The following is a 21,980-nucleotide window of genomic DNA, read 5'->3' on the forward strand; positions in this document are numbered from 1 at the left end:
CTAAGATTACGAAGAAGAAGAAACGGGTTTGGAGTTATAATAAAATACGACAAGAGTGAAGCATTGATTTACATGTTTAAATCGCATTGGGTTTGTTATAGAACCGACAGATAGCAAATCGAGATTAGCGGCAGGTGGACGGCGCAACCCGGTACTTACGGTCTCACCGCTCAACATTTTGACGATGTAGAGATAGAGAAAGATCGTCGATGAGCCGGGCCGCATAAGAAAAGTATTGGCGTTTGGGTTTTGCAAAGGTTGGATGGTACAACTGCAATTTGGTTTTTCTCTCCAAAGCTCTTTCATATCCCATCATAACAAATTATGCAACTCATTTCTATGATAAGGCGTCTGAATAATTGTCTTATTCAAAGTCTTGTGAAAAATCATGATACTCGGAACTGATCCATCTCGATTAAGAGTTGTTTATTTTATGAGGTAAACATGCAATTTTAGAATATTGTTAGTTTGGTTAGCTATTTAACACAAGGAGTTTTCTTACCAGAAATATATTTTATTGCATTTTTTATTATCATATGTAATTGTTTTCACCATTATAGCGATGTGTGTTTTGCTTAAAAACACTGAATAACTAAGTTTCGGTGCATTTAGAGTGAAACAAATTATATTGATTTAAAAACCAGAGGCAGAATTAACAGATATTGTTTATTAGCGATATGCTGGTATACTTCAGAGCCAACCTCTTCCAACATTCCATCCCTAGCGCTACGAACATTTTATACCACTGGCACAAGGTTTAATACTTTTTAATAATGAAAGTATTTCAAAACCCTGATTATCTTCAAATGGGTCTGCTAAATAACCCATGGCGGAGCAAAATGACTGAGAAAATAAAGAATAATGAGAATGGTGAACCCAATGAGTCATTTCCCTTCACTTTAAAGAGACACACGTGGAAAGAGTTTCCAAAAGTTTAGACAGTCATGAGCAAAATCCTCACGCTGAAAATATAGAATTGATTTCAGAAGTGAAGTTTGCCATATTAATTGTGGTTCCCTTTCGACAATGTGCATAGCACTGTATACTCAGTACTTTCTCGAGTCCTGTGAAAACAAATCACAGGCATATAATTCGGTTGGGACTCGAACATACGACCTTTGCAATTCTAGATGTATTACTGTAATACTTCTAGAATAGACCAACAAGATTGCCCCAAGTTTGTAATTTGAGAAATACAGCTATGCAAAAAGAGTTGCTATAATGCTAAACTTCTCAACATAAGTTTTTTGGTGTATGGAAAGTTACAATCCATGGAGGTGTTGCTCGTTGAGTTTGAAAGTAGCTGGTGGTCAGGTGTGAGAAGCGACTTTTGGATCACCGTTCGTGTTACACCACGCCCTCGCACGGGTTGTGGAGTCTGGGGACTAGTCTAATAGCCACTTAAAACGACATCGGCCTACACAATTTAATTTGACAAACAACCAGAACGTAAATCAATGTATGAAATCCTATTAGTCACCGAATTGTATTTAATTTGACACCTATTTAAGTGAGAGTGGGGTCTAACTGCCACCATGTTTACGCGATGGCGTTGTATAAACGGTGATTTAATCGTATATAGAAAGCTCTCTATGATGATGTATACAGCATGTCCATTAATGAGCAGCTTTACATCCCCCATGCGCCCTGTGAATCATTGAGGTTTATGGCGCATATCTTGGCGGCATGTAAGGCGATCTGTGTTGCTCTCTCTAGCGTGAGTCGCACTGGAGGAGTGCAGCTAGACCCAACCAACCATCCATCCATCCTCTCTAGTCTACCTCCTTGTCTTGTCACCAGGCACTCTTTAATTATCTACAGTAGGATGAGCACAGCTTGAAGATGACGAGAACGGGTCCTTGGCGGTCCAGATGGTCGGGCAGTTCAGCCTCGTCAGCTTCTTGAGACGTTGCATACAAGACGGGCGGGCCTCTCTTCTTGTGGTTGCACGCCACCGACCAAGGGACCGTGTTCGTACCCCGTTCCCCAACCACCCATGACTGTGACCGGTGGGTGATTCCCCAAGCGGTTTGCCCCGGTGCTGTGTTTGTACCACACGGCGCAGTTTTGTTTTTATGAGCCTTACCCTGTTCGTCGGAGGGAGGTGATTTTTAATTAAATGCCGTTTGTCTGGGGTCGTATGTTGACGGAGACCTGGCTATTGCAGACTTGCATTGGCATGCTATTCTTGTTCATACAGTCAGTTTGTGTATTAAGTGAGACTCAAGGTGCCATTGGTTTTCATTGCTCAACTCTCCTTTGCGGTTTCTGTGTTAAATTTTGTGATTTGATAAGTTTTGTGTATTGAAATTGTTTAATCCTTGGTACAATCGGTAGCTCTATCTTTTTCTTAAGACTTTCTTTGAAATTTGTGTATTTTTAAAATTTTATTTGCCAAAAAAAAGTTATTATTTAATGGTCTGACGTTTCGTTCTCAACAGAGTCGTGCTCGAATGTTAAGAATATAACAATTCGCACTCTCGGTATAGTATCATTTACATTACGCAGAGGCTACTTTACGTGGAGTTAATGAACTTCTGTACCACGACTTTTTTGGAAAAACCCCGAAGACCAACAAATTGGTTCAAGTTTTACTGGCGAAAGAAGGCAGTGTGCTGACAGGGGTTCATGACACCCTTGTCCAATCTGCCATACTCAGTCCCTAGCCATCAAATTAAGACCTCTAATAAACGCATCAAACCTACCCATCCGTAAGAAACCTGCCTCCAAATGTACACAAAAACCCTGGCAAAGAGTCTTTGGAAGTCGCGCTCCCCCTTGTCAGACCCAGGCCCTGGAATAACACATTTTAATCGGTACCCTCTCTATCTGTCCATCCACCGTCAGATTTTCTCCCGTTGAGAAAGCAAACCCGCTCCGGTTTCTAACTTACCCCTTACTCGTCCGTGGTTGTTGACACAGCTATCAAAGGCTTGCCTGATATCACTGGGTTGTTGGACAGGAAGGACCGTGAATTCACTTCAAAAAGGGTTGATTTTGTTCACCTCCCAATTTTTTTTTGAGGGGGAAACTAACGGATAAGATTTCACATGGATTTAGTTTCATTTTTTGGATGGGGCAGCCTCGTCGGCTTGCATTCCACAATTCGGTCAATGTCTAGTATTGGATAAGTTGGGACAATTTTTGGGGGAGGATATCTCTAAATAAATATGGCATCGCTGTGTAAATATTGTTTTTCTCTCACATTTAAAGGAAATCGTTCAAAGGGGATCTCCTTACAATGTAAGAAATCTTCTATTGATCGGTGTCATAATGCAGCATTTTTTTAGTTTATATTAAAACATCTGACCAATCATGTGCCGAGCCAGGAACATGTGACCCCGTTTGTCGGGACGAATTGAGTATTGAAGCGCAGTAGTAGTTTCTCGATGGTGTCTAGATGCAGGCACTCAATAATGTTCTGTTATGAGGAAAAGCCTCGCAGAAATATACATCTTGCAGGTGTAAAACGTTTTCAATAATGGAATCTGGTTTGGCAGCATTTGGAACCAACACGAAAGACGCGACAGTCGCGGCGAATTATGACAATGTAATGATGACAAACTATACTTGACATGACTGTGTCACGACAATATGGTAAGGACACAAACGAACAGTCCTGCAGGGCACGCATGGGACAGGACGGGACAAAACAGTTTGGCCAACAGGAGTATAACAATTTATTCTTATAGACAGAATTATATGAAAAGCAAACCTTCCTGACTTGGCGTATATAATAATTACGAAGGCAAGTCAAAAGCAGGACCACCATCTCGCTCATTATTACAAACTTCTATTTAAACGTGTTTTGACATTATCTCATAAAATAGCAATTACCCGGATATATCGAGCTTGCATTTCTTAATGAAGACTGACAGTGTATACACGGCTTATGAGAATTCGGTGATTTGTTCTGCAGCTCGTATAAAAGGACAGCATCAACCGTTTTTGATTGTTTAGTTGAAAACCATTTCAACCGACTTGCTGAATCTAGGGACCTGCCCAAGCAGGGGGTGTATTATCGCATTGATGATGTGTGTTTTCTTTGTCCATAGTCAAGAAAGTTCGTGGTCTTCAAAGTTTACACAACCTTTCAATACAATGTGGAGTGACAATAGAAAATGTTGATGTTATTACGAAATCAAACATTGACTGATTACAAGACGATATTAAAGGATAAATTAAGAGTGATGTTGCAAAGTTGAGTTTTGTATTTTTGTTTATGAAACCCTTTTGTTATTTTCATCTTAATTTAAAGATAATATACCAGCATTGGGTTCACTTAACCGTAAGTTATCCGCAATAAACAACTTTAATTTCCTGTTTTAATATACATCCAGTTGGAATCAGTGTTACTTTCATATTAATCAAAATATGACTTTACCCTCTCTAATGAGGCCAGATTGATATTTGAGTGGTCTGCTGTAATACATACTGTAGTGAAACCTGTTGTTGGATTCAGTCACGCGTGTACAGCTGAATAGTCAGTCCACCATTGGACCTATATTGCTCGCTCGTGTATGATTAGACATCAAATTATTTCTTAATCTATTGGATTGTGTTGCAAGTGATGTGACAGTATTAATAAGAAACTCTAGAAGCTTATTGCTTCTTTATGACACTGACTAGAGCCAATTATATTTTCATTGAAAAGGTAAAAGTCACACAACTTTGCTCAGCATGGATGGTTTTCCTGCAGAAGCACATGTACAACAATTATTTTTGAATATGAAAGTCCGTTATATATTAACGGTTTCTTTATTTCATTCATGTTGTGACCTACGACGATGTACGGAAAATCAACATGGCTGCTTTCTGATCGATCTGGATCTTTATAGGGAGGGATGGGAAGGGACTTACGGATAGGGGGGGGGGGGGCACGACAAAACCTCGCACCCAACTAATCATGAGCAAGGCCCCGTATTCCACGAGGCTCGAGTCCTCAGCAAACATGACTGGACTCGTAGACCGAAGGCCTTATTGCAAAACCTCGCGCAATTGCCGGGCGAGTCGAGGACCGGGTACTCCACCGTTCAAGGCACGGCTTGATAACGCCCCGGTAATCGCCGGCTTGGGCCCCGTGCAGTTTCAAGTGCTGTATCGACCACTACGGACGACCAGTATAATCATGTTCCAGTTTTCTTTCATTATGTTGTGTGTTTTGATTTATATAATATTATATTTTGTTTCGGTGTGTGTGTTTTATAGTGTGTGATTTGGCATCGACTTGGAATTAAGGACAATGACTCCTGTAGCAATTCTTAGTTTCATCCACAAAAACTCAAATCATTAATTTCATCATACACGCAAGAATGATTCTACTTTTGTTTTAGTTGATGTATTGATAATTTTTTTTAAATGCTAAACTGAATTTATCTTTGTACAGTCACATGCAAATTGGCCATTGGTTTTTTATTATAAAAAAAAGAGAGAGAAATGCACCAACCACTCCACGCCAAAGACATTCACATTCACACATGCAAGCTTTTCCAAACCCTTGACCTATTATCAAAATTAATGATGCCGCGATTGTAATGTTACATTTTTTTAAAGGACTTAGACCTATATAATTTTAGCGTAAAAAGCAATTAATTATCCAAAATTGCCGCTGTCTTAGTGCTTATCAATGTGGATTTTTGTTTTCTTCTAAATCGATTCAAAAAGGAATCCTTCAAAATAACATTTTATACTTTTAGGAAAAACAAATTGGGTTTCTTCATGGTTCATGTGTAGTCTGGTTCCCTTGTTTCATCTATGTAGTGCAAGCATTGAGCAAAGCCTTGGGTCCAATCATTCTGTCAAAAGGATTTTGTTTGTAAAATGCACTGGTTTGTCTACCTTTAAATGGAAAGTGCAGAAAAGTATTTTCCGATAACAAACTGAAAGTTGATCATCATGTTGGGCATATTGATGCAACATTGCTAATTAGTTACAACCTAAGACAATGACGTGATATGTTGTGCTTATAATAAGTTACAAAATACTTGCGTAACCCTGCCAGGACACTCGTCTGATATATGCCTCATCGTTGGTTGATATTTATTACTATCCTGTATGAAATCTGTGTTGTATACTCACTTTCATTATCTTCCATACCCCCCCCCCCCCCGCCCCCCCCCCCACACACACACACCAACATCAACCACTCTTTAATTTACAGTTCGGATGACCGCATTTTTCATCCGCGGATATTACAAAATTTCTCATCATGGAGCCTCGTTGGCCAAAGGAGAGCAAACCCTTGTTGGTTGCCGGGGCCAGCACACACGACGCCCGAGCCGGGGCTGACATTTTTGAATTGGCACAAGCAAAAATTTACACACAGCGTTTCAATATTTGGTTTGGGTTGCTATGTCGTAAGCTTTTTTACCGGAAGATGTTGTGTGTATAAAGAGGAGTTTTCTTTAGTTTCTGGTTTTAGTATCTCAGTACCGCTAAACAGCGCCATCATAGGCCAACAAGGAGCAATGTGAATTAAGTGCTCAATGACAATCTTGAATTCTTCAAATACCCAGTTAGTTTCCAGTACGGCCCTATATCTAAAGAAATCAAAAGCTAACCGTCATGTGGACCGTTTGAAAGCCTTCTTCAAAGATTCGCTATTAAATTGTACACAGTTAGAGAGTAGTACCTGTAACTCATTGCTCCATGGGTCACTGTAGTAAAACACGCAAGTGGAAGGAAGCCATGGCAATTTCCACAACACAGCTATTGCCTACCCCAAAATATGTATGAGCAGAAGATTTTGTTCATGTTCAATGAAAAGCTAAACTACGGTGTAATAACCTTTCAGCAGAGTTTTAATATAAATCTAAACTCTTCACGTATTGATTTTATGTTAATGAATTCGTCACAGTTGTATATGTGACTCTGATGATGGTTTGTAGGTTTGGAAAATAAATTTAGCGCGTTAAGTGTACACAGCGTTCGTCGTCCGATGCACCTGCGTAAAACCTGTTCACCGCCCGTAGCGTTGTAACACTTCCTGCCCAAGTCCACTCCATGCTATGTCCAGCCCTACTTAATTCGGTCCAAGTAGTTATGTTTTCAACCCCATCAAACTCAAGACCTAGTGTCCTTATTAAACTACCCAATGTCAACCCACTCCTCACTTCGTGCGAGTGCATCTATTATCCGAAGACACCGAGCTGGGGGTTGATATTCACCAAGGCCGCACCCCTCTCGCACCCTTCTCTCTCTACCGACACACGGCCATCTCACTCCCACAGCTATCCTTCTTTCCAGTCCAATCTCCAATTTTCAGCACACGACTGTTAATTGTTTGGCATAACTATCATACTCAAAACAGACCTCGCTACAAAAATATTGTTCCGAAGGGCGATGATGAGTTCAATAAGCTATGTATTGTGCAAGGCATGCGCCATTGTCAACTTGTACCGTAATATAGATTGTGTACAATAACTGGAAAGTTTGAGCCCAAGCCGACCAATACCGCGTTTCGCTGCAAGAGACTATAAGCCCACTTGACTAAATTCACTTGGTAAGGACCACGGAGCTGGATATAGCTCTGTGGTTAGATGTAAACACTAGAACTCGCTGTGATAAAGCGATTTAACGTACCAAGGTCAGAGCTGGAACGAAAGCAGTTTATTTAAAGTACATGACAAGATAGACCATGAGGAATTAATGTAAAACGCGGGTATTAAGAATGCATTTTACATGTATTGCCTATAAAGAGTCCATTCATCCATGCTTCAAATCTGCACTTTCTACTTGGTGGATTGACCCAAATGCTTCTGGGTAATGTGTCGTGACGTCACAGCTTAACATTTAGCACACTTATTGGTAAGCACAACGTGCACATTTACCGTTTTGAATTTGTTTGATAATTCCGTGTGACACGGCAAACTCCCAGAAGGGTATAAAAACACAGCCAATCTATCTCATACAGACATTGGTTTAACGTCTATGATTATGAATTTCACAAATCAAAAAATTGTGACTCAATAACTAGGCGACACTTTTTTCACTGTGAAATCCGCTGTTAGCTTGGGTGGATTCGAACCCACAATCTTGTGATTGTAAGCAGTCTAACCAATGGGCCACGGTGAACAAACTAACACTGGTTGCATGTCCGTTAAGTTTATGTTGTTATATTTAGCCTTTTACAATGATTGTGCTTTGTATTTGAATCCGAAAATCACAGAATATCATTATCTGTACAGGCATCCCAACTTGTTAACTACAAAGGCAGGAAGCTAGTGAATTGTTGAAATGATGCGAACCCACATCTGTGCCAATAAATGATTAAACATGAGAATATGTAGCAGCTGTGACCGTATAATGCATAGAGTGGCATATAATGACACTCACAAACAAACTTCTGAGTGGTTTATGTTTGGACTTTTTGTTTTGTCAAATGAGCTTCTCCTACAAGCTGTTCCCAACTTCATAGTTCTACTTAAGCAGCAAATAGTGCTTACAAAATGTCTGCCAAGCAATAACAAAAGCAGGATATCACTCATTAGCTGTACATATTATGTCGTGGTATTGCGGCTGGTAAACCTGTCCCGGTAAGCATAATTTTCTTATGCGTAGCTACGTTTTGTGCTTAAAAACTGGTGATTTGCGGAAGCGAAGACTCCCTCCTCAAATTTTGTGAGATCACATTCGCTGAAAACCAACCACACCCATCCAGTCAACCTTATCCCTACCGAGCCTCACTCTTTGTACCTCACTCATTGTACCTCACTCATTGTACCTTACTCCGTGGAATCATGGCTGTGAGTGAACAACAATCCATCTAGACCTATTAGGAGTCATCTCACAATTTCTTCTCTCAGAAAGAGAGAAAACAGAGAAGTCCACCGAACTTTTTCTTTCCATAACACCCGAGTCACCTTATCCACGTGTTCCGGACTTGGGCCTCTTGAAACCGAGCTCTTCCTGTGCCGTGGGTCTCGGGCCCCGTTTAATAGCACCAAGTGTGGAGCCCACCGGTACTTGTCAGCCTCTATGAGTGGTCCAAGTGTTGCTCCATCGTCGGGACCACTGGCCATGTCTCATCGAGACTGCAACAGTGTGTCGGGCCGCCTGATATTCCTGTGTCTTGAAGAGGTCTCTGTCTCGAGGTGTGAGGGTGGGTGATCGCTCTCTTGATGGACCCTAAACGTTCTTGATAGGTTCGGCGGTCGGTCGTTGGCAGGAATGGGCACGACGTAGTTACAAAGATAACGTGGTTACCAAGATAACAACAATACAAATAATCAAACTAAAGGTATTCCTGTCTGATCAGAATTTCTCACATTGGAAATTGCGTCAACAATTAGATTCAAAATGGCGGACATGATGACGTGCAGCCGTAAGGTCTGCATGTCATATTCATGAATCTGATTTTCTGCGGAGATTTTTTTTTAATAACTAAGCAGTAGGAGAAGTAATTTAGGCCGTGCTATTATGTTTTCGAATTCTGTGCAAACATTTGCTATTAAGGCCCTGTATTTGTTTTTGTGATATCTCAATGGTTTTCGGTGGAACCGATCTCAGTTTGGGTTCCTACGGCTGTTTTAGGTGAATGTGTTCTATGTTCTTGGTGTTATAAAACATCTCATTCTCCTCATTGCAAATGCAGCTCGCGTTCTTGGTATTTCAAGAACATTGAAGCCTGACAGCACATATTATATACGGACTCTTTTCCCACATTCTATCCCTCCCCTTCGAGCCGGTTTTCCCTGGCGTTTTTTCTTTATTCAGGTGCGGTCTGTGCGACGGGCAAACAAACGGACATGTCGTCTCGTCGTCTACACCGGCCATGAATATACCGGGATGAAAACGACCTTCTACACCCGGCTAGTGTAATGCACGCACTCCGCCTGCCCCCGCGCCTGCACGTCGCGTTCAAATTTGTAGAGAAATCCTGGCCGTCATGCATGCATTGTCGACGGCAACCGTACTGCCAGTGAAGGGATCGATACGTCGATGGAGTATCGACTGGCTTTTTTCTCTCTTTCTCTACCCGTGGACTGGAGTTGGTTTTGGCTTAAGTCTTCCACACTTCAAGTGGGGTTCCATCCAAAGTGTTTGCCGACAAACAAGTGATAAAAAATTTACGGGTTTTATTTCTTATTGGCTAATGAAAATTGTAGACAAATAAACTGGCTTTGGTGTGTGGTTTTGAATCATACCATAATGTTCAAAGTGATGGAATTTGAACGTTTTAGTGGAAGTTATTGATTATTATTTTGTAAAAAATGCACACATGGCTTTAGAATAAATTTCCACATGTTAAGTCATCATTACGCTGGAATAAAGTCAAGTTATGCGCATGTTATAACGGCAAGTGAATTTACCCGGCTGTGAAAACACACACGAGTATAAAGAATTTCTCACTTCGTCCCCCGAAGATATGCAAATGAGGTTTCTTATCCTCATTAATATTCATGAAGCATTCTTATATTGTTTGTACGGTGACACGTGTCATCTGAAGATGACTTCTGCAAATATTGTATCAGTGTGTTTGAAGATTTACGGAAGAGAGACGTCTTTAAGTGAATAAGTAATGTTGGTGCAGCTAGAAATTGAAGATATCGTCCAGTGACGCCATTTGGTGGTATCTTCACAAATGGAAATACAAAGAGAAACTTATGACATTCATGGCTTACACAATAATGACAGAAATCATCCTAAAATACCACACAAAAGTATGTTGTTTTTATAGATGAACTAATACATAATCAGCTGTTGGATTTGGTATACCAATATTATCAGAGTCTGTGAAGGTTTTTGGGCGTGAGGCTATCTTGTTGGATTTCTGATAGGTGCATGGTTATCACCAGCTAAAATATAATCCCGCATTAAATGCCCGATAACCTGCTTCCTTTTGCTCAGCTGAAAATTTCTGAGCAACCTTTTTAAAATTCTATAAAATTTGAAATAAAAGTGTTCTTAATTGCCCTGATGTGTTCTTGATTTTAAGTGGAATGTCTCGAAATACTTTGTTCAACTTATACACTATTATTATTTATAAAAATAATAAAAGTATTAATAAAGCGCCATATATGCCTATCCAATAATATCTAAGGCGCTGTACATAAAAAGGTAAGAAACTAATTGCTGGTTTCCAATGTATAAACGTACACTACTCGAATCAGTTTGACTATTCTAAGTTCCTGACACCTGATGTCTATACATGCATCAAACCATATTCGTGACCGCAGAGTCTTTGTTACCGAAGCTGTCACACAAGTATTTTGATGTTATTGGAGTAGCTTTTGTCATCGTACATTTATGCAAATGAAATGGCATAGAAATATGGCTTGACAAAGACTTGTTGACAAGTTGTTTGGATCGATAAGGCTTAAGCATTAATGCATGCTGAGATTCAACAGTATGTACTCGCAGTCTCAACAACCCGGCTTATAAAAAAAAAACTCTCATAGATCCCAACTCCAAAAGTGAGTTTTAGAGGGACACAATGCCCCGCTAGTTTTCAAGGGCTTGGGGATTTGGTAGGGCTTCGCAAATAACGTTTTCTTTCCATGTAACTTGTTGCAAGGTAGCCCCGTATATTTATTGTCCGGAGATTAGGCGTTGTTGGTTTGAAATCGGCCATCCGACGAAGGGGGAAGGGAGGTCGTCTCAGACAAAAGGTTGATGTCCGACCCGCTCGTGCCGGGCGCGTGGGGCTCTTTTTGTCCCCGGTAGTGCGGTCGCTCGCGTGCCACCGATCGGTGAGTGGAATCCATGAAAGGGGGGCTTAGTGTTACCCCACTAAGACCGTCTGAAGTAGCCTCCCGCTTCCTGAGACGGGACCCTCAGAAGCCTTGGACAGAAGGGGGGGGGGTTTACCAGAAGCACCTATCGGGTCTTGTCAAAACATGCGAGTATTATCCTATTCACGCATAATAATTGGAGGTTTCCACAAATAGTGGATTTTCTCCGGTTTGTCCTCTATTTTGTTTCTTCTTCTGCCCTGCCTAACTGCAAACCGATCGATACCACGTTTTCAAAAGGGGAAAGACAAGAGGGGATACGGTCCTAAACATTCTCGATTTTGCCTCGGAGGGGTTTTGGGGGATCTTGAGGGTGAAAGTCGGCGGCTTTTAGAAAGGAAACGGCCCCGCTCGCTGACACCTGCACGCTAAACCTGTAGCCGGGAGCATGCGGTCTGTTACGGATATCACTGGACCGGCCCCTGTTCATGCAGGACGGCTAAGAGCGGTATACTGATCTCCATGTCGGGGGGAAAACACACCTTACGCACACGGCCTGAAAAACACCCTCAACAAATTTATCCATTCTCGAGGTTTTATAACTATTTATATATAACTCATGTATGAAATAAAAACCCAACAACCTAGGAGACTTGGGGGTGTTGTGGAGTATTGGCCATATCGCTTTACATCAGGGACTTTAAGCGTAGGGAGCGAACTTCCCTACAACCATCAAACATTATAGGATTCTTTTCTCTACCGCCTCTGTAACAGATCCGTTACAATTGGCATAATGTGCATGATTATAAGTAATGAAATAAATCCAGCTGAAACGCTACATGATAAAGCGAAAGGAAATAATTGTGTTCCACCCCTTTTGTCGTCTTTCATGACTCGTTTGCATGGGACAATGTACAGGGACAAATGCAAGGATTGTGATATTTGTCTAAAGCAGTTTGAGGCTTGAATGCTTGATCGAAAGTGTGAAGAAAGTGCAGAGTCCGGGGCTGTTTGCCTTTGTGCGCCGAAGATCTACATTTTCATTTGATGTTCCATCAACAGAAATTATATAGAAAATAAAGGGGCGGTCATTCATGATCGAGTTACAAAACGGCCTTGTGCGATTATCACGCCATTACGCAAGTTGTGCCATTACAGGATTTGCCTTTTCTTTTCCTCTCCCTCTCAATAAAAGGACTGCACTTTGACGAGGAATCACGCTCTGGAGTTAAATGGATCCGTTAAAAACATTAATTGTTAAACTGTGTCACACGTGCCATTAAATACGGGACGAACCACGTGTGGAAAATGTATAAAGCTAACTGCTCTATACTTTGCTTCTAAGTCACTCGAGCTGAAAAAGCACTTTTCATAAAAACCAGTGAGTTTTCTTCCTCAACTAGGCCATCAATATATGTTTTTACAAAATAGGACACAGCCACGTTTATAATAATTGAAAGAAATGTGTTAATAAAAACGACAAGAGAGCCTTATATATCTGAAGGACAGGACTAATCAGCACGCCGGCATTCATCCATCTTGATTGAGAGCTTGACTAAAAAACGCGGCAAACTGTTTTTTATTCTCTCACCGGAACTAGAGCCACGTGTGGGGTTTGACCAAGGAGGGTTCGACGCGGTGTAATATTCATGATAACTACCCTACTCGTCGATCTTTATCATTATTTATTTTCCACTGTCACGACATTCTGTAATGCACGTGTCGGTGAAATGTTAGATGTTTTTGTCTCATTATTCCTTCTCTGAGCCTTGAGACACAATCACTTCGAAATTTTTGGTTTACCTCCGTCGGGCTAACTCCTCGACGGTTCGTTGTTCAAATAATGGTCTTCGTCAGTCACTTCTGACTCTAAATTTGTTATGTACAAAATGTATGTTTAATTTTGTTTTATGCCGAAACTCTAAAGTAGAAACGATCTACATAGTATGATATATTCGAATGAGAGTAATTTTGCATTTCCTCCGTCGGGCTTGCTCCTCTACGTTTCGTTTTTTTTTAAATGATGGTCTTCATCACTCACTTTGACTCTAAATTCAAAAATGTATTTTGTTGTGGTAGGAACTATCATTATAAAGTAGAAACCATAATAATTTAATTCTTAACCAATAAAGATGCTCATCATCATAATACTCGGACTAGTGAAAACCAAGCGGGAGGTATAGGCCTACATTATTAATTAACAAATGCAAAGCTACAGATTTACCCAAGCGAATTGTAAACTGATATTACGTAATTCAATTGTCTGTCATTTCCCAGCGTGATTAAACAAAGAGGCAGCAGACCTTTTCAGTGGGGGTTATTTATACAAGATGACCTCTCCATCTTCATGACACCGGATCCCGTCTTGAATATCAACCTCCCCTTCTATATCTCTACTCGTGAATAATTCACGTATATAAACCACCATAGGGCATGAAGAGTAGGTCTGTAACGTTTCTACAACCGGCCTATCCTACTCGACCAAAGTAACCAAACAGTAACTGCCCCAGTTGAACAATATCCCAGCAATATTGCCCTAGATTGTCTCAGTCTCTTTGTAACATCCCATGCGTTTTGGTTTGCGATCATCTTTTATCATCATCTAAAGATACCGCGTTCCAGATACAAACCGACGCTCACAGCCAAACTGTTTGATATTAACTTGTATGCGCATATAGCCCGGTAACATGACAGGCTAGCCTGACAGCCTACAGCAAATTTCATTTATTCTCTCCCTTTTTGTTGGTAAGGAGTCATATATGCAGTTGTATCTCTTTAGAGACGATGACCAATAAAACCCATGGACGGAGGCCCTATTTCCCTTCCCGACCGGGTCAATATCACGGGGTTTTTTCATGGCGGTTTTTTTCTGTCTGTCTAAAATTTTCAATAAGATACCTGCCTGTAAAAATGTCAGGCGATATGCTCGTTTGGCATTGTTGGATTATTTCAATGGGTTTTCTGTGTGCATCCTTTTTTAAAGTCAATTATATTGTGTGTGTATCATCCTTTAAGATTTCTTGACGCCTGTGCTTGAGGGAGCTTGTTTAATTGAAACGAATTTTGCAATTATACAAACTTTCAACGGATGACTCATGTTATTGTTTGTGATATTTCTGATGATGCAATATTGTTTTCATTGAACTACCATCGACTACAATTCACCAGACTATTTTTTACAATATTGATGCCACAACAAAAATGTTGCAGGAAAATCTTATTTTAGAAACTGTCCATACACTCAACAATGATTTTACTTCACGTATAGTATCATTCCGGTTTCATGAACTAAACATTATTGTGGCAGCAACTTGTTCCTAAAGAACGCTTGCTTGATGATTTGAAGTAGGATTTGAAACTTTGCATAGTGGAAATACGATATATAGTATTTCTGCAGAAAGCAGAAGACGATCAGAGCATACTGATTGAAACGTCGAGTTGATCCACCCCAACTCATTTAGAGATTGTCGTGAACTAAAAATGCTGCCAACAACTTGTTCTTCCAGAACGTCTGCTTTAGTGTTGCATTTCGTATAGAAAGACTTTTTCATTCACTGTATGATAAATAATAAAAAAGTTTGAATACCCTAAGGGCTTTCCTCCCGTATTTGACTCTCCGTCATAGTACAAGTCCTTTAATGGAGCTTACATAATAACCACCGCATATCCTAACGGCTCTATCACTAGCGTCAAGTTATGACACACACAGAAAATATAAAATAATAACATCCAATATCGCCAGGCGCTCCAATGTCTGACTGACAAAGTCGCCTCGCATGATGATAAGTACAAGAGGATACCTAAACGATAAAACAGTATGGCGTTTTATAAAACCACTCCCCCTTCATAAAACCGTGATATGATAAACCAATATAGGGACAAAAAGAACAGTGACCTGGTATTTTGTACTGCGGGTGTAACACATTCATTCTGCCCATCATAATCCCCTGTGTTTATACAGCTCAGTAAGACAATTTAGCATCTATCAAGTGCTATGGAATTATATAAAAATTTCCCCCCACAAATGCTCGGGTGGCCTTGTTTCGAGCTTTACACCAAGCTCTGGCGTTATAAGCTTTTATAGGAGAGTCCCGAAGGTCCGAGCTTTACTTCTAAGTCATTTGCTCCCGGGAAAACAAACAGAATAGACGGTCCCCAGTCGCGGATCGTGGCGCTTAGGGTTGGGTTAAATGCTTGCTTTCTATATAGCCTGTGGGGGATGGGGGACTTTTTTCCCCTTCTCTCACCTTCTCTTTATACCCTCGTAGGAAAAACACAGCCAGTGTGTAACAAGCTTGATTTGGTGCAGCGGGTGCCTTTTAACGTTCCTAATGAAACCATCATATTTTTTTTATCATGTTGGTTTTTTTTCCGGCTCGTCTAAGAGAGCATCCTTTGCAACATTCTGTGTGTTACCAGGGAATGACTGATTGCAAGTTGACTTGTGTATTTATTTTTGTACACTGTTTTGAAAATATTTTCCTTCACATTGGCATTATATAATTTATTTCATATAATATATATTTTCCCCCATAAAAGACATCGACGTTGTTTTCAAAGTTCACATTGCAACGTATTAGTTTGTAATTCTGACTTTTTTCCCTTAAAAAAACCATACACCCGTAACGCGCTCTGGCATAGTCACCAGATACCCACAGTAAATGGTCCGGGCGCAGCTTGTTTAAGATTCGCACACTTCTTGCACTTCGTGTGTTTTGTTGGAATCAAGTTACATCACTGAATCTACTCAAACCGTAACGTGCAACACCAGTGCACAGTTTATAAAGCATGCTTAGCACAACAAAATATGCTTTCCATAAAAAAGGTTATCAGCCAAAATATCATGGCACATGTACAATTTGTGACTGGTATCCTCTGCTAAGCAAAATGTTTGAAAGCAACATTTATGCTTAAGCAGCTCCATTAACTTGGGTTTTGTCACTGGGTGTGGCTATGTTCATAAGCTCACCCATATCTACTTTAGTTTATATCTTTTTTGTCCTGATTCCATTCATTTAAAAATTAATAAACAAATCGGTGATATTGAGATAAGTCCTATGGTTAATAAAGGCGAAGTATACCTTTGGTTTTGGGACCGTTCGACTGTTTAAATCCTATGTAGATGTTTAAAATAAAACATGTGAAAAACGTTTACCTTCCCTTTAAGTGATACCACGTGAGTTGAATATCTTGATAGATAGCAGAGTATTATTGGATATTCCCATTGATACTATATAGTGACAGTCTTATACTAAACTATAGCGTGTGACCTCGTTCCGCTCTACCCATCCATTAAGGCGCAATTATTCCCAAATTGACATTCTTTTGGGTTGTATAATGACGTCATATATAAGCCATAGGCCAATTTAGCTCTTATGTCGAGAGTTCATTAACACAGAATGCAACAAAGCGTATGGTGAAAGTGGTGAAATAAACCGTTGTGTTCTCTTAAAGCATCCATTGGACAATGAGAAAGTGGAAAACAAATAACGTTACAGCAGCGTAGTATTCTTTTGAATATATCTCGCGTGAGTTGTAGACGATGTAGCATACAAAACTAAGGACAACGACAGATTCTTTATCTTTACAGTGTCTAAAATGTATTCTTTGACGTCATTGAACCACATTAATGTTTTGCTCGTACGTTTCACTCCGTAATATGTGTGGACGACGGGTGTTAACTTGGAATGGAAGGAACAGACTGTTGTTTTTCAAAACGACCTCGTGGCATTTATAGGCAACCCGATGACGTTTTCGAACTGAACAACATGTTTGAAGTTTAAAAGTAAAAGTTAAATAATGACATGGCTCTTCAGTTGTAACTTTCCCTGGAAGAGATTTAAGATGCATGTTTATCCGTATCCAAAGCAATTTGATTGAACAGTATTATTTGGGAAACATTTTCGTGAGTTATTAAGTTTCATCTTGCGTTGAATTCAGTTCTAGTCATAGTGTTTACGCCGTTTACGCAATCGAAATGAAACATAACACAAACTAATACGACTGTAAATGTGATTTAGATTAGACGTTATAAATAGTTTTTAGATTGAGCATTTCTTACGAAATGAAACCTCAAATGGGGAAGTATAACAATGACTTACTTTTCGTAGTCGAGTTTGCAGTAAAGTTTGCGATCCCTTGCGAAGCATGAGTGTGAAAGAGGTGACTGGCAGACACAGCATTGGAGACAGTGCTCGTGCCAACAATGGTCCATAACTTTCATGAGGTATCGGTCCTCGATGGGTCTCGCACATCCCGCACAAACTTCTTTGGAGGTCCTTCCATTACCTGTACAAAGGAAAGTGATGTCAATATTACACCTATTTGTTTATCTGGAAGGTATTGTCACACAGGGCAATTGTTTCAAAATGAGAACTTCGGCAGCACAAGAGGCATTTTGCTGTAACTCACTATCCACAAGAAAACTTTGAGAAAACTGAATTTCAATAGGATAATAACAGTGGAATGGAAAAAAAGAAGGAGAAGTATACTTTGAATTTAAATGAATAATTAATAGGGTACAGTTGAGTAAGGTTACTCCACGAGGCACTATCATTCACTCACTCATGGGAATACAAATATTTGAAGTGGCCTTAAATTATGTATAGGAGTCTATTTTGCATAACGTTTTTGTAACGCCACACTGATTTTGAGAAAATATTTAATAATGTGACTTTAAATGGTTTGATTCCTGATATAGTAAAATCATAATTAAGAAACATTTTCAGAGGTGTGTTATTCGGATTTACAGCAATAATAACCCACATGAGCATGATAATTAATTTCCTCCCTCCAAAAAAGGTAAGATATCCATAATTCAAACCACTCTGCCCAATCCATCCAACCACGCATCATTGCTACGTTAATCGGTCTTAGTCTGGTTATTACCATAGGATGACATACGATGAGGAGGCTGAGCCCAGACATTCTAATATGAGTCTTATTTTGGTTAATGTTGTGACAGCCGCTCCGGTGATATTGATGTTGACTGAGCGTTTCATGGGTAGATATTTGGAGCTAGAGAGATAGAGAGAGAGCAGTGTGCCGTCTGTTTGCCGTATGACCACGGGATCTGGTTGCCCAACAATAGGATGGCACGGCCGGGGCAAATCCCCCTCCCGTGAGGTGGGGTTTTTCCCCTTCGCAATCCATAGCTCTAGGAAAAAGAGCTACAGCGGTTGCAGCTAGCGCTCCGGGTTGATTTTAAATGGCCATATTAAGATGGAAACAGCTTGTTTGAGCAGGGACCTCTTTTGAGATTTGTTGGCAAATCGGTGAAGTGTGTCGGGAGCATACTTGATGGTGTCTCTCTCAAGAGGAGTGTATAAACAGTGGCTTGGTGATGGGCGTTGTTTCATCGTAATGGCCAATCCATGCCATCTTGTGTTGTTGTGATTAGTATTATTATTATTGCGTAAACGCACAAGGTCAGGCATTAAGCAGTGTCAACATTTAATGCAAGGATTAAATATTGAAAGTGTTTACCTAATCTCAAAACGAAAACATATTTGCGGGGCATTAAAAACAATTGTCCTCAGAAGCCGCCAGCTTTTTGTATAATGTTGACACAAACTTAGTTTTTATCATTGGGAAGAAGGTCAAGGTTCGATTTCCCAGGAGACCTTGCGACATCTTGGTCGTACACGTGTTTCTCTAATTGGTCTGTGTAACGGGCCAAGACCACGAGAATGAAGAAGAAGAAAAAAAACATAAAAACCGTGGAATAGCCCGGGAGCGCTCCTCCGCTGACGAAACCAGACCATCGCTCTTCTCCATCGCACAATCTCCTCTCGTTGCTTTGTGTATTCAGGTGGCGAGTTACGAGACGCCTAGTTTCTCTTACATCCCTAAGGAGATGTTTGAGACCGGTCGGCGCGCGGCCCGGATGCGGGCTCCAATGCATCTCTCTTCCATACCCCCGAAAAACACGACACGGGCCCGGGCTGTCCGCTCGCTCGCGTGCCAAGAGAAATCCACCCCGGTCTTATGTACCACATCGACCCTTAAACCCACATACACGATACTTTTATAGAAAACAAAAACAACGTTTTGTCCTTCTCTTTTAGAAATAATACGGAGCACCTGATGTGATTTAATTATATGTTTTGTTTACTTAATAGAATCAGACTGTTTTTCTTTTGTCTCTATTGAAAAGCAAATACATTGATTGTGTTGGGATGATGTTACAAAATTATTAGGAGTAACTTGAATACGGGTTGCATATTTCTTATATTTAAACCACTGATTAATAACTATGCTGATTATCTTTTACAACTTGATCTTAAACAGGGCACCACGTGGTACCACATATTCACCCCCCCCCCCAAAAAAAAAAAAAAAATAATAATAATAATAATAATAATAATAATAATAATAATAATAATAATAATAATAATAATAATAATAATAATAATAATAATAATAATAATAATAATAATAATAATAATAATAATAATAATAATAATAATAATAATAATAATAATAATAATAATAATAATAATAATAATAATAATAATAATAATAATAATAATAATAATAATAATAATAATAATAATAATAATAATAATAATAATAATAATAATAATAATAATAATAATAATAATAATAATAATAATAATAATAATAATAATAATAATAATAATAATAATAATAATAATAATAATAATAATAATAATAATAATAATAATAATAATAATAATAATAATAATAATAATAATAATAATAATAATAATAATAATAATAATAATAATAATAATAATAATAATAATAATAATAATAATAATAATAGTAAATAAAAAAAAAATGAGAGAGAGAGAAATATTCAAAACAAATGTAGCATTCAACATCTTGCTATTTACCAGGACCCGATTTCACAGAGCTGCTCTCTTAAGCAAAAAAGGAGCTTAGCACAAAATTATGCTTACCAGAATAAGGCAACCAGCTAACATATCATTCCACATATGCACCACCTGTGACTGTTACCCTGCTTATTTTTTGCGTAGCAGAAAACCTTCCTGCAATGTTTGTTGTTTAAGCAGATCTAAAGGAAAATGTTGCCATGTTCGAAACTGTCAGTCAAAGAAAACAATAGTTGTTTAAAAAAATAATCACTACCCGTGCATATGGCAGATTTTCAGCCTCTCGACGCTATGGGAAAGAAGTGCAGTGTTAAGTTTCGAGTGGTTTCTGATTTTTTTTATTCATGTTTAAATCTAGTCGCATAAAAAAACTTTATCAAAGTTTCCAACAACGATTCATACATTTTTTTCTTTTGAGTATTTCAATACAATTGTGAGTTTATTTATCCCATTGTGAATAAAGGCTCAGCTTCTCCTTTATGACTTTGTATACACCTGCTTCTAAAACTACTAATCCACCTTTACACCCTGATGCGCTGCGTTTTAACAACTGTATCAAAAAAAACCATAATCACCCGTAAATCGGTTTGATGTTATACTGTAGAAATTAGAGGTGAAGCGCGTTGGTGCGTGTCTAAGCATGCGTTTAAGCCTGAATTTTAAGCACCCCCCTAATAACAAAAAGAACTGACTCAACAGACGAACCAGCTGGCCATGTCTACCACTAAAAAATTAAACCCTTTTGAAAAATTTAGATGCACATAAAAGTTATGATTGACATCTTGCATGAGAAAGGAGATCAACTGCCAACTTTACCAGTCATTATTTTGTCGGGAAAGTATTGTGATGTTTTTTTTTATGGTGAGGGTTGCACAACAGTACACGTGGGTTTTCGTATAATAGAAAACCACATGGATTCTGTACAGTTCACCACATGTAATGAGACTTGAGAACAATTGTATTGAGCTGCATTAGCAGGAAATATTGCTTAACAATTCTGCTTAAAAATGAGCAGGATATCAGTAACGTTACATTGTTTTGGTCATGTTCCTTGTTACAAACAACAGTAATTGGTGGCAATACTCGTTTTTAAAAAGGAACCAGACTATTTCATGTTGCAGCCTCGATTTGTTTACATTGATTTGTTTATGACTTCAGAAAAAAAAATCCTGTCATTATTTCCCCATTTCGTGCATTGTTTGATTAGTGGTATAGATTAATGCATATTGTAAACCTTCCATTTAGAGCCAATAAAACAAATATTTATTTTAGTATCTGAGCGCATGAATGATCACATAATCGTAAAACAATGTTTGAAAAAAGATAAACAAAATAAACAAAAACAAATGTTTAGCCACATGTCCGTTTATGTTTACACCTGTCATGATGTAGTTTCACAGACTTTGATCACTATAGATCTGTGGTTGTGACGTCTTTGCTTTTGAATTAA

General features: G+C 39.1%; 1 protein-coding gene and 1 long non-coding RNA gene across 4 annotated transcripts in view; one reads left to right on the forward strand and one right to left on the reverse strand.

The window, feature by feature from the left end:
* LOC139947906 (LIM homeobox transcription factor 1-beta-like) overlaps positions 1 to 21,980 on the reverse strand; it is an 81,163-nt gene that overhangs the window by 30,931 nt on the left and 28,252 nt on the right. For all 3 annotated transcript variants that reach the window (XM_071945756.1, XM_071945758.1, XM_071945757.1), the window contains exon 3: positions 17,774 to 17,960. In XM_071945756.1, the coding sequence (XP_071801857.1) occupies positions 17,774 to 17,960 (187 nt within the window). The remainder of the gene's footprint in view (positions 1 to 17,773; positions 17,961 to 21,980) is intronic.
* Positions 1 to 21,980, forward strand: part of LOC139947911 (uncharacterized) — a 67,838-nt gene that overhangs the window by 6,976 nt on the left and 38,882 nt on the right. The gene's annotated exons all lie outside the window — the stretch shown is intronic.

Source organism: Asterias amurensis, chromosome 15 (genome assembly GCF_032118995.1).
Source record: "Asterias amurensis chromosome 15, ASM3211899v1".
Classification (NCBI taxonomy): Eukaryota; Metazoa; Echinodermata; class Asteroidea; order Forcipulatida; family Asteriidae; genus Asterias; species Asterias amurensis.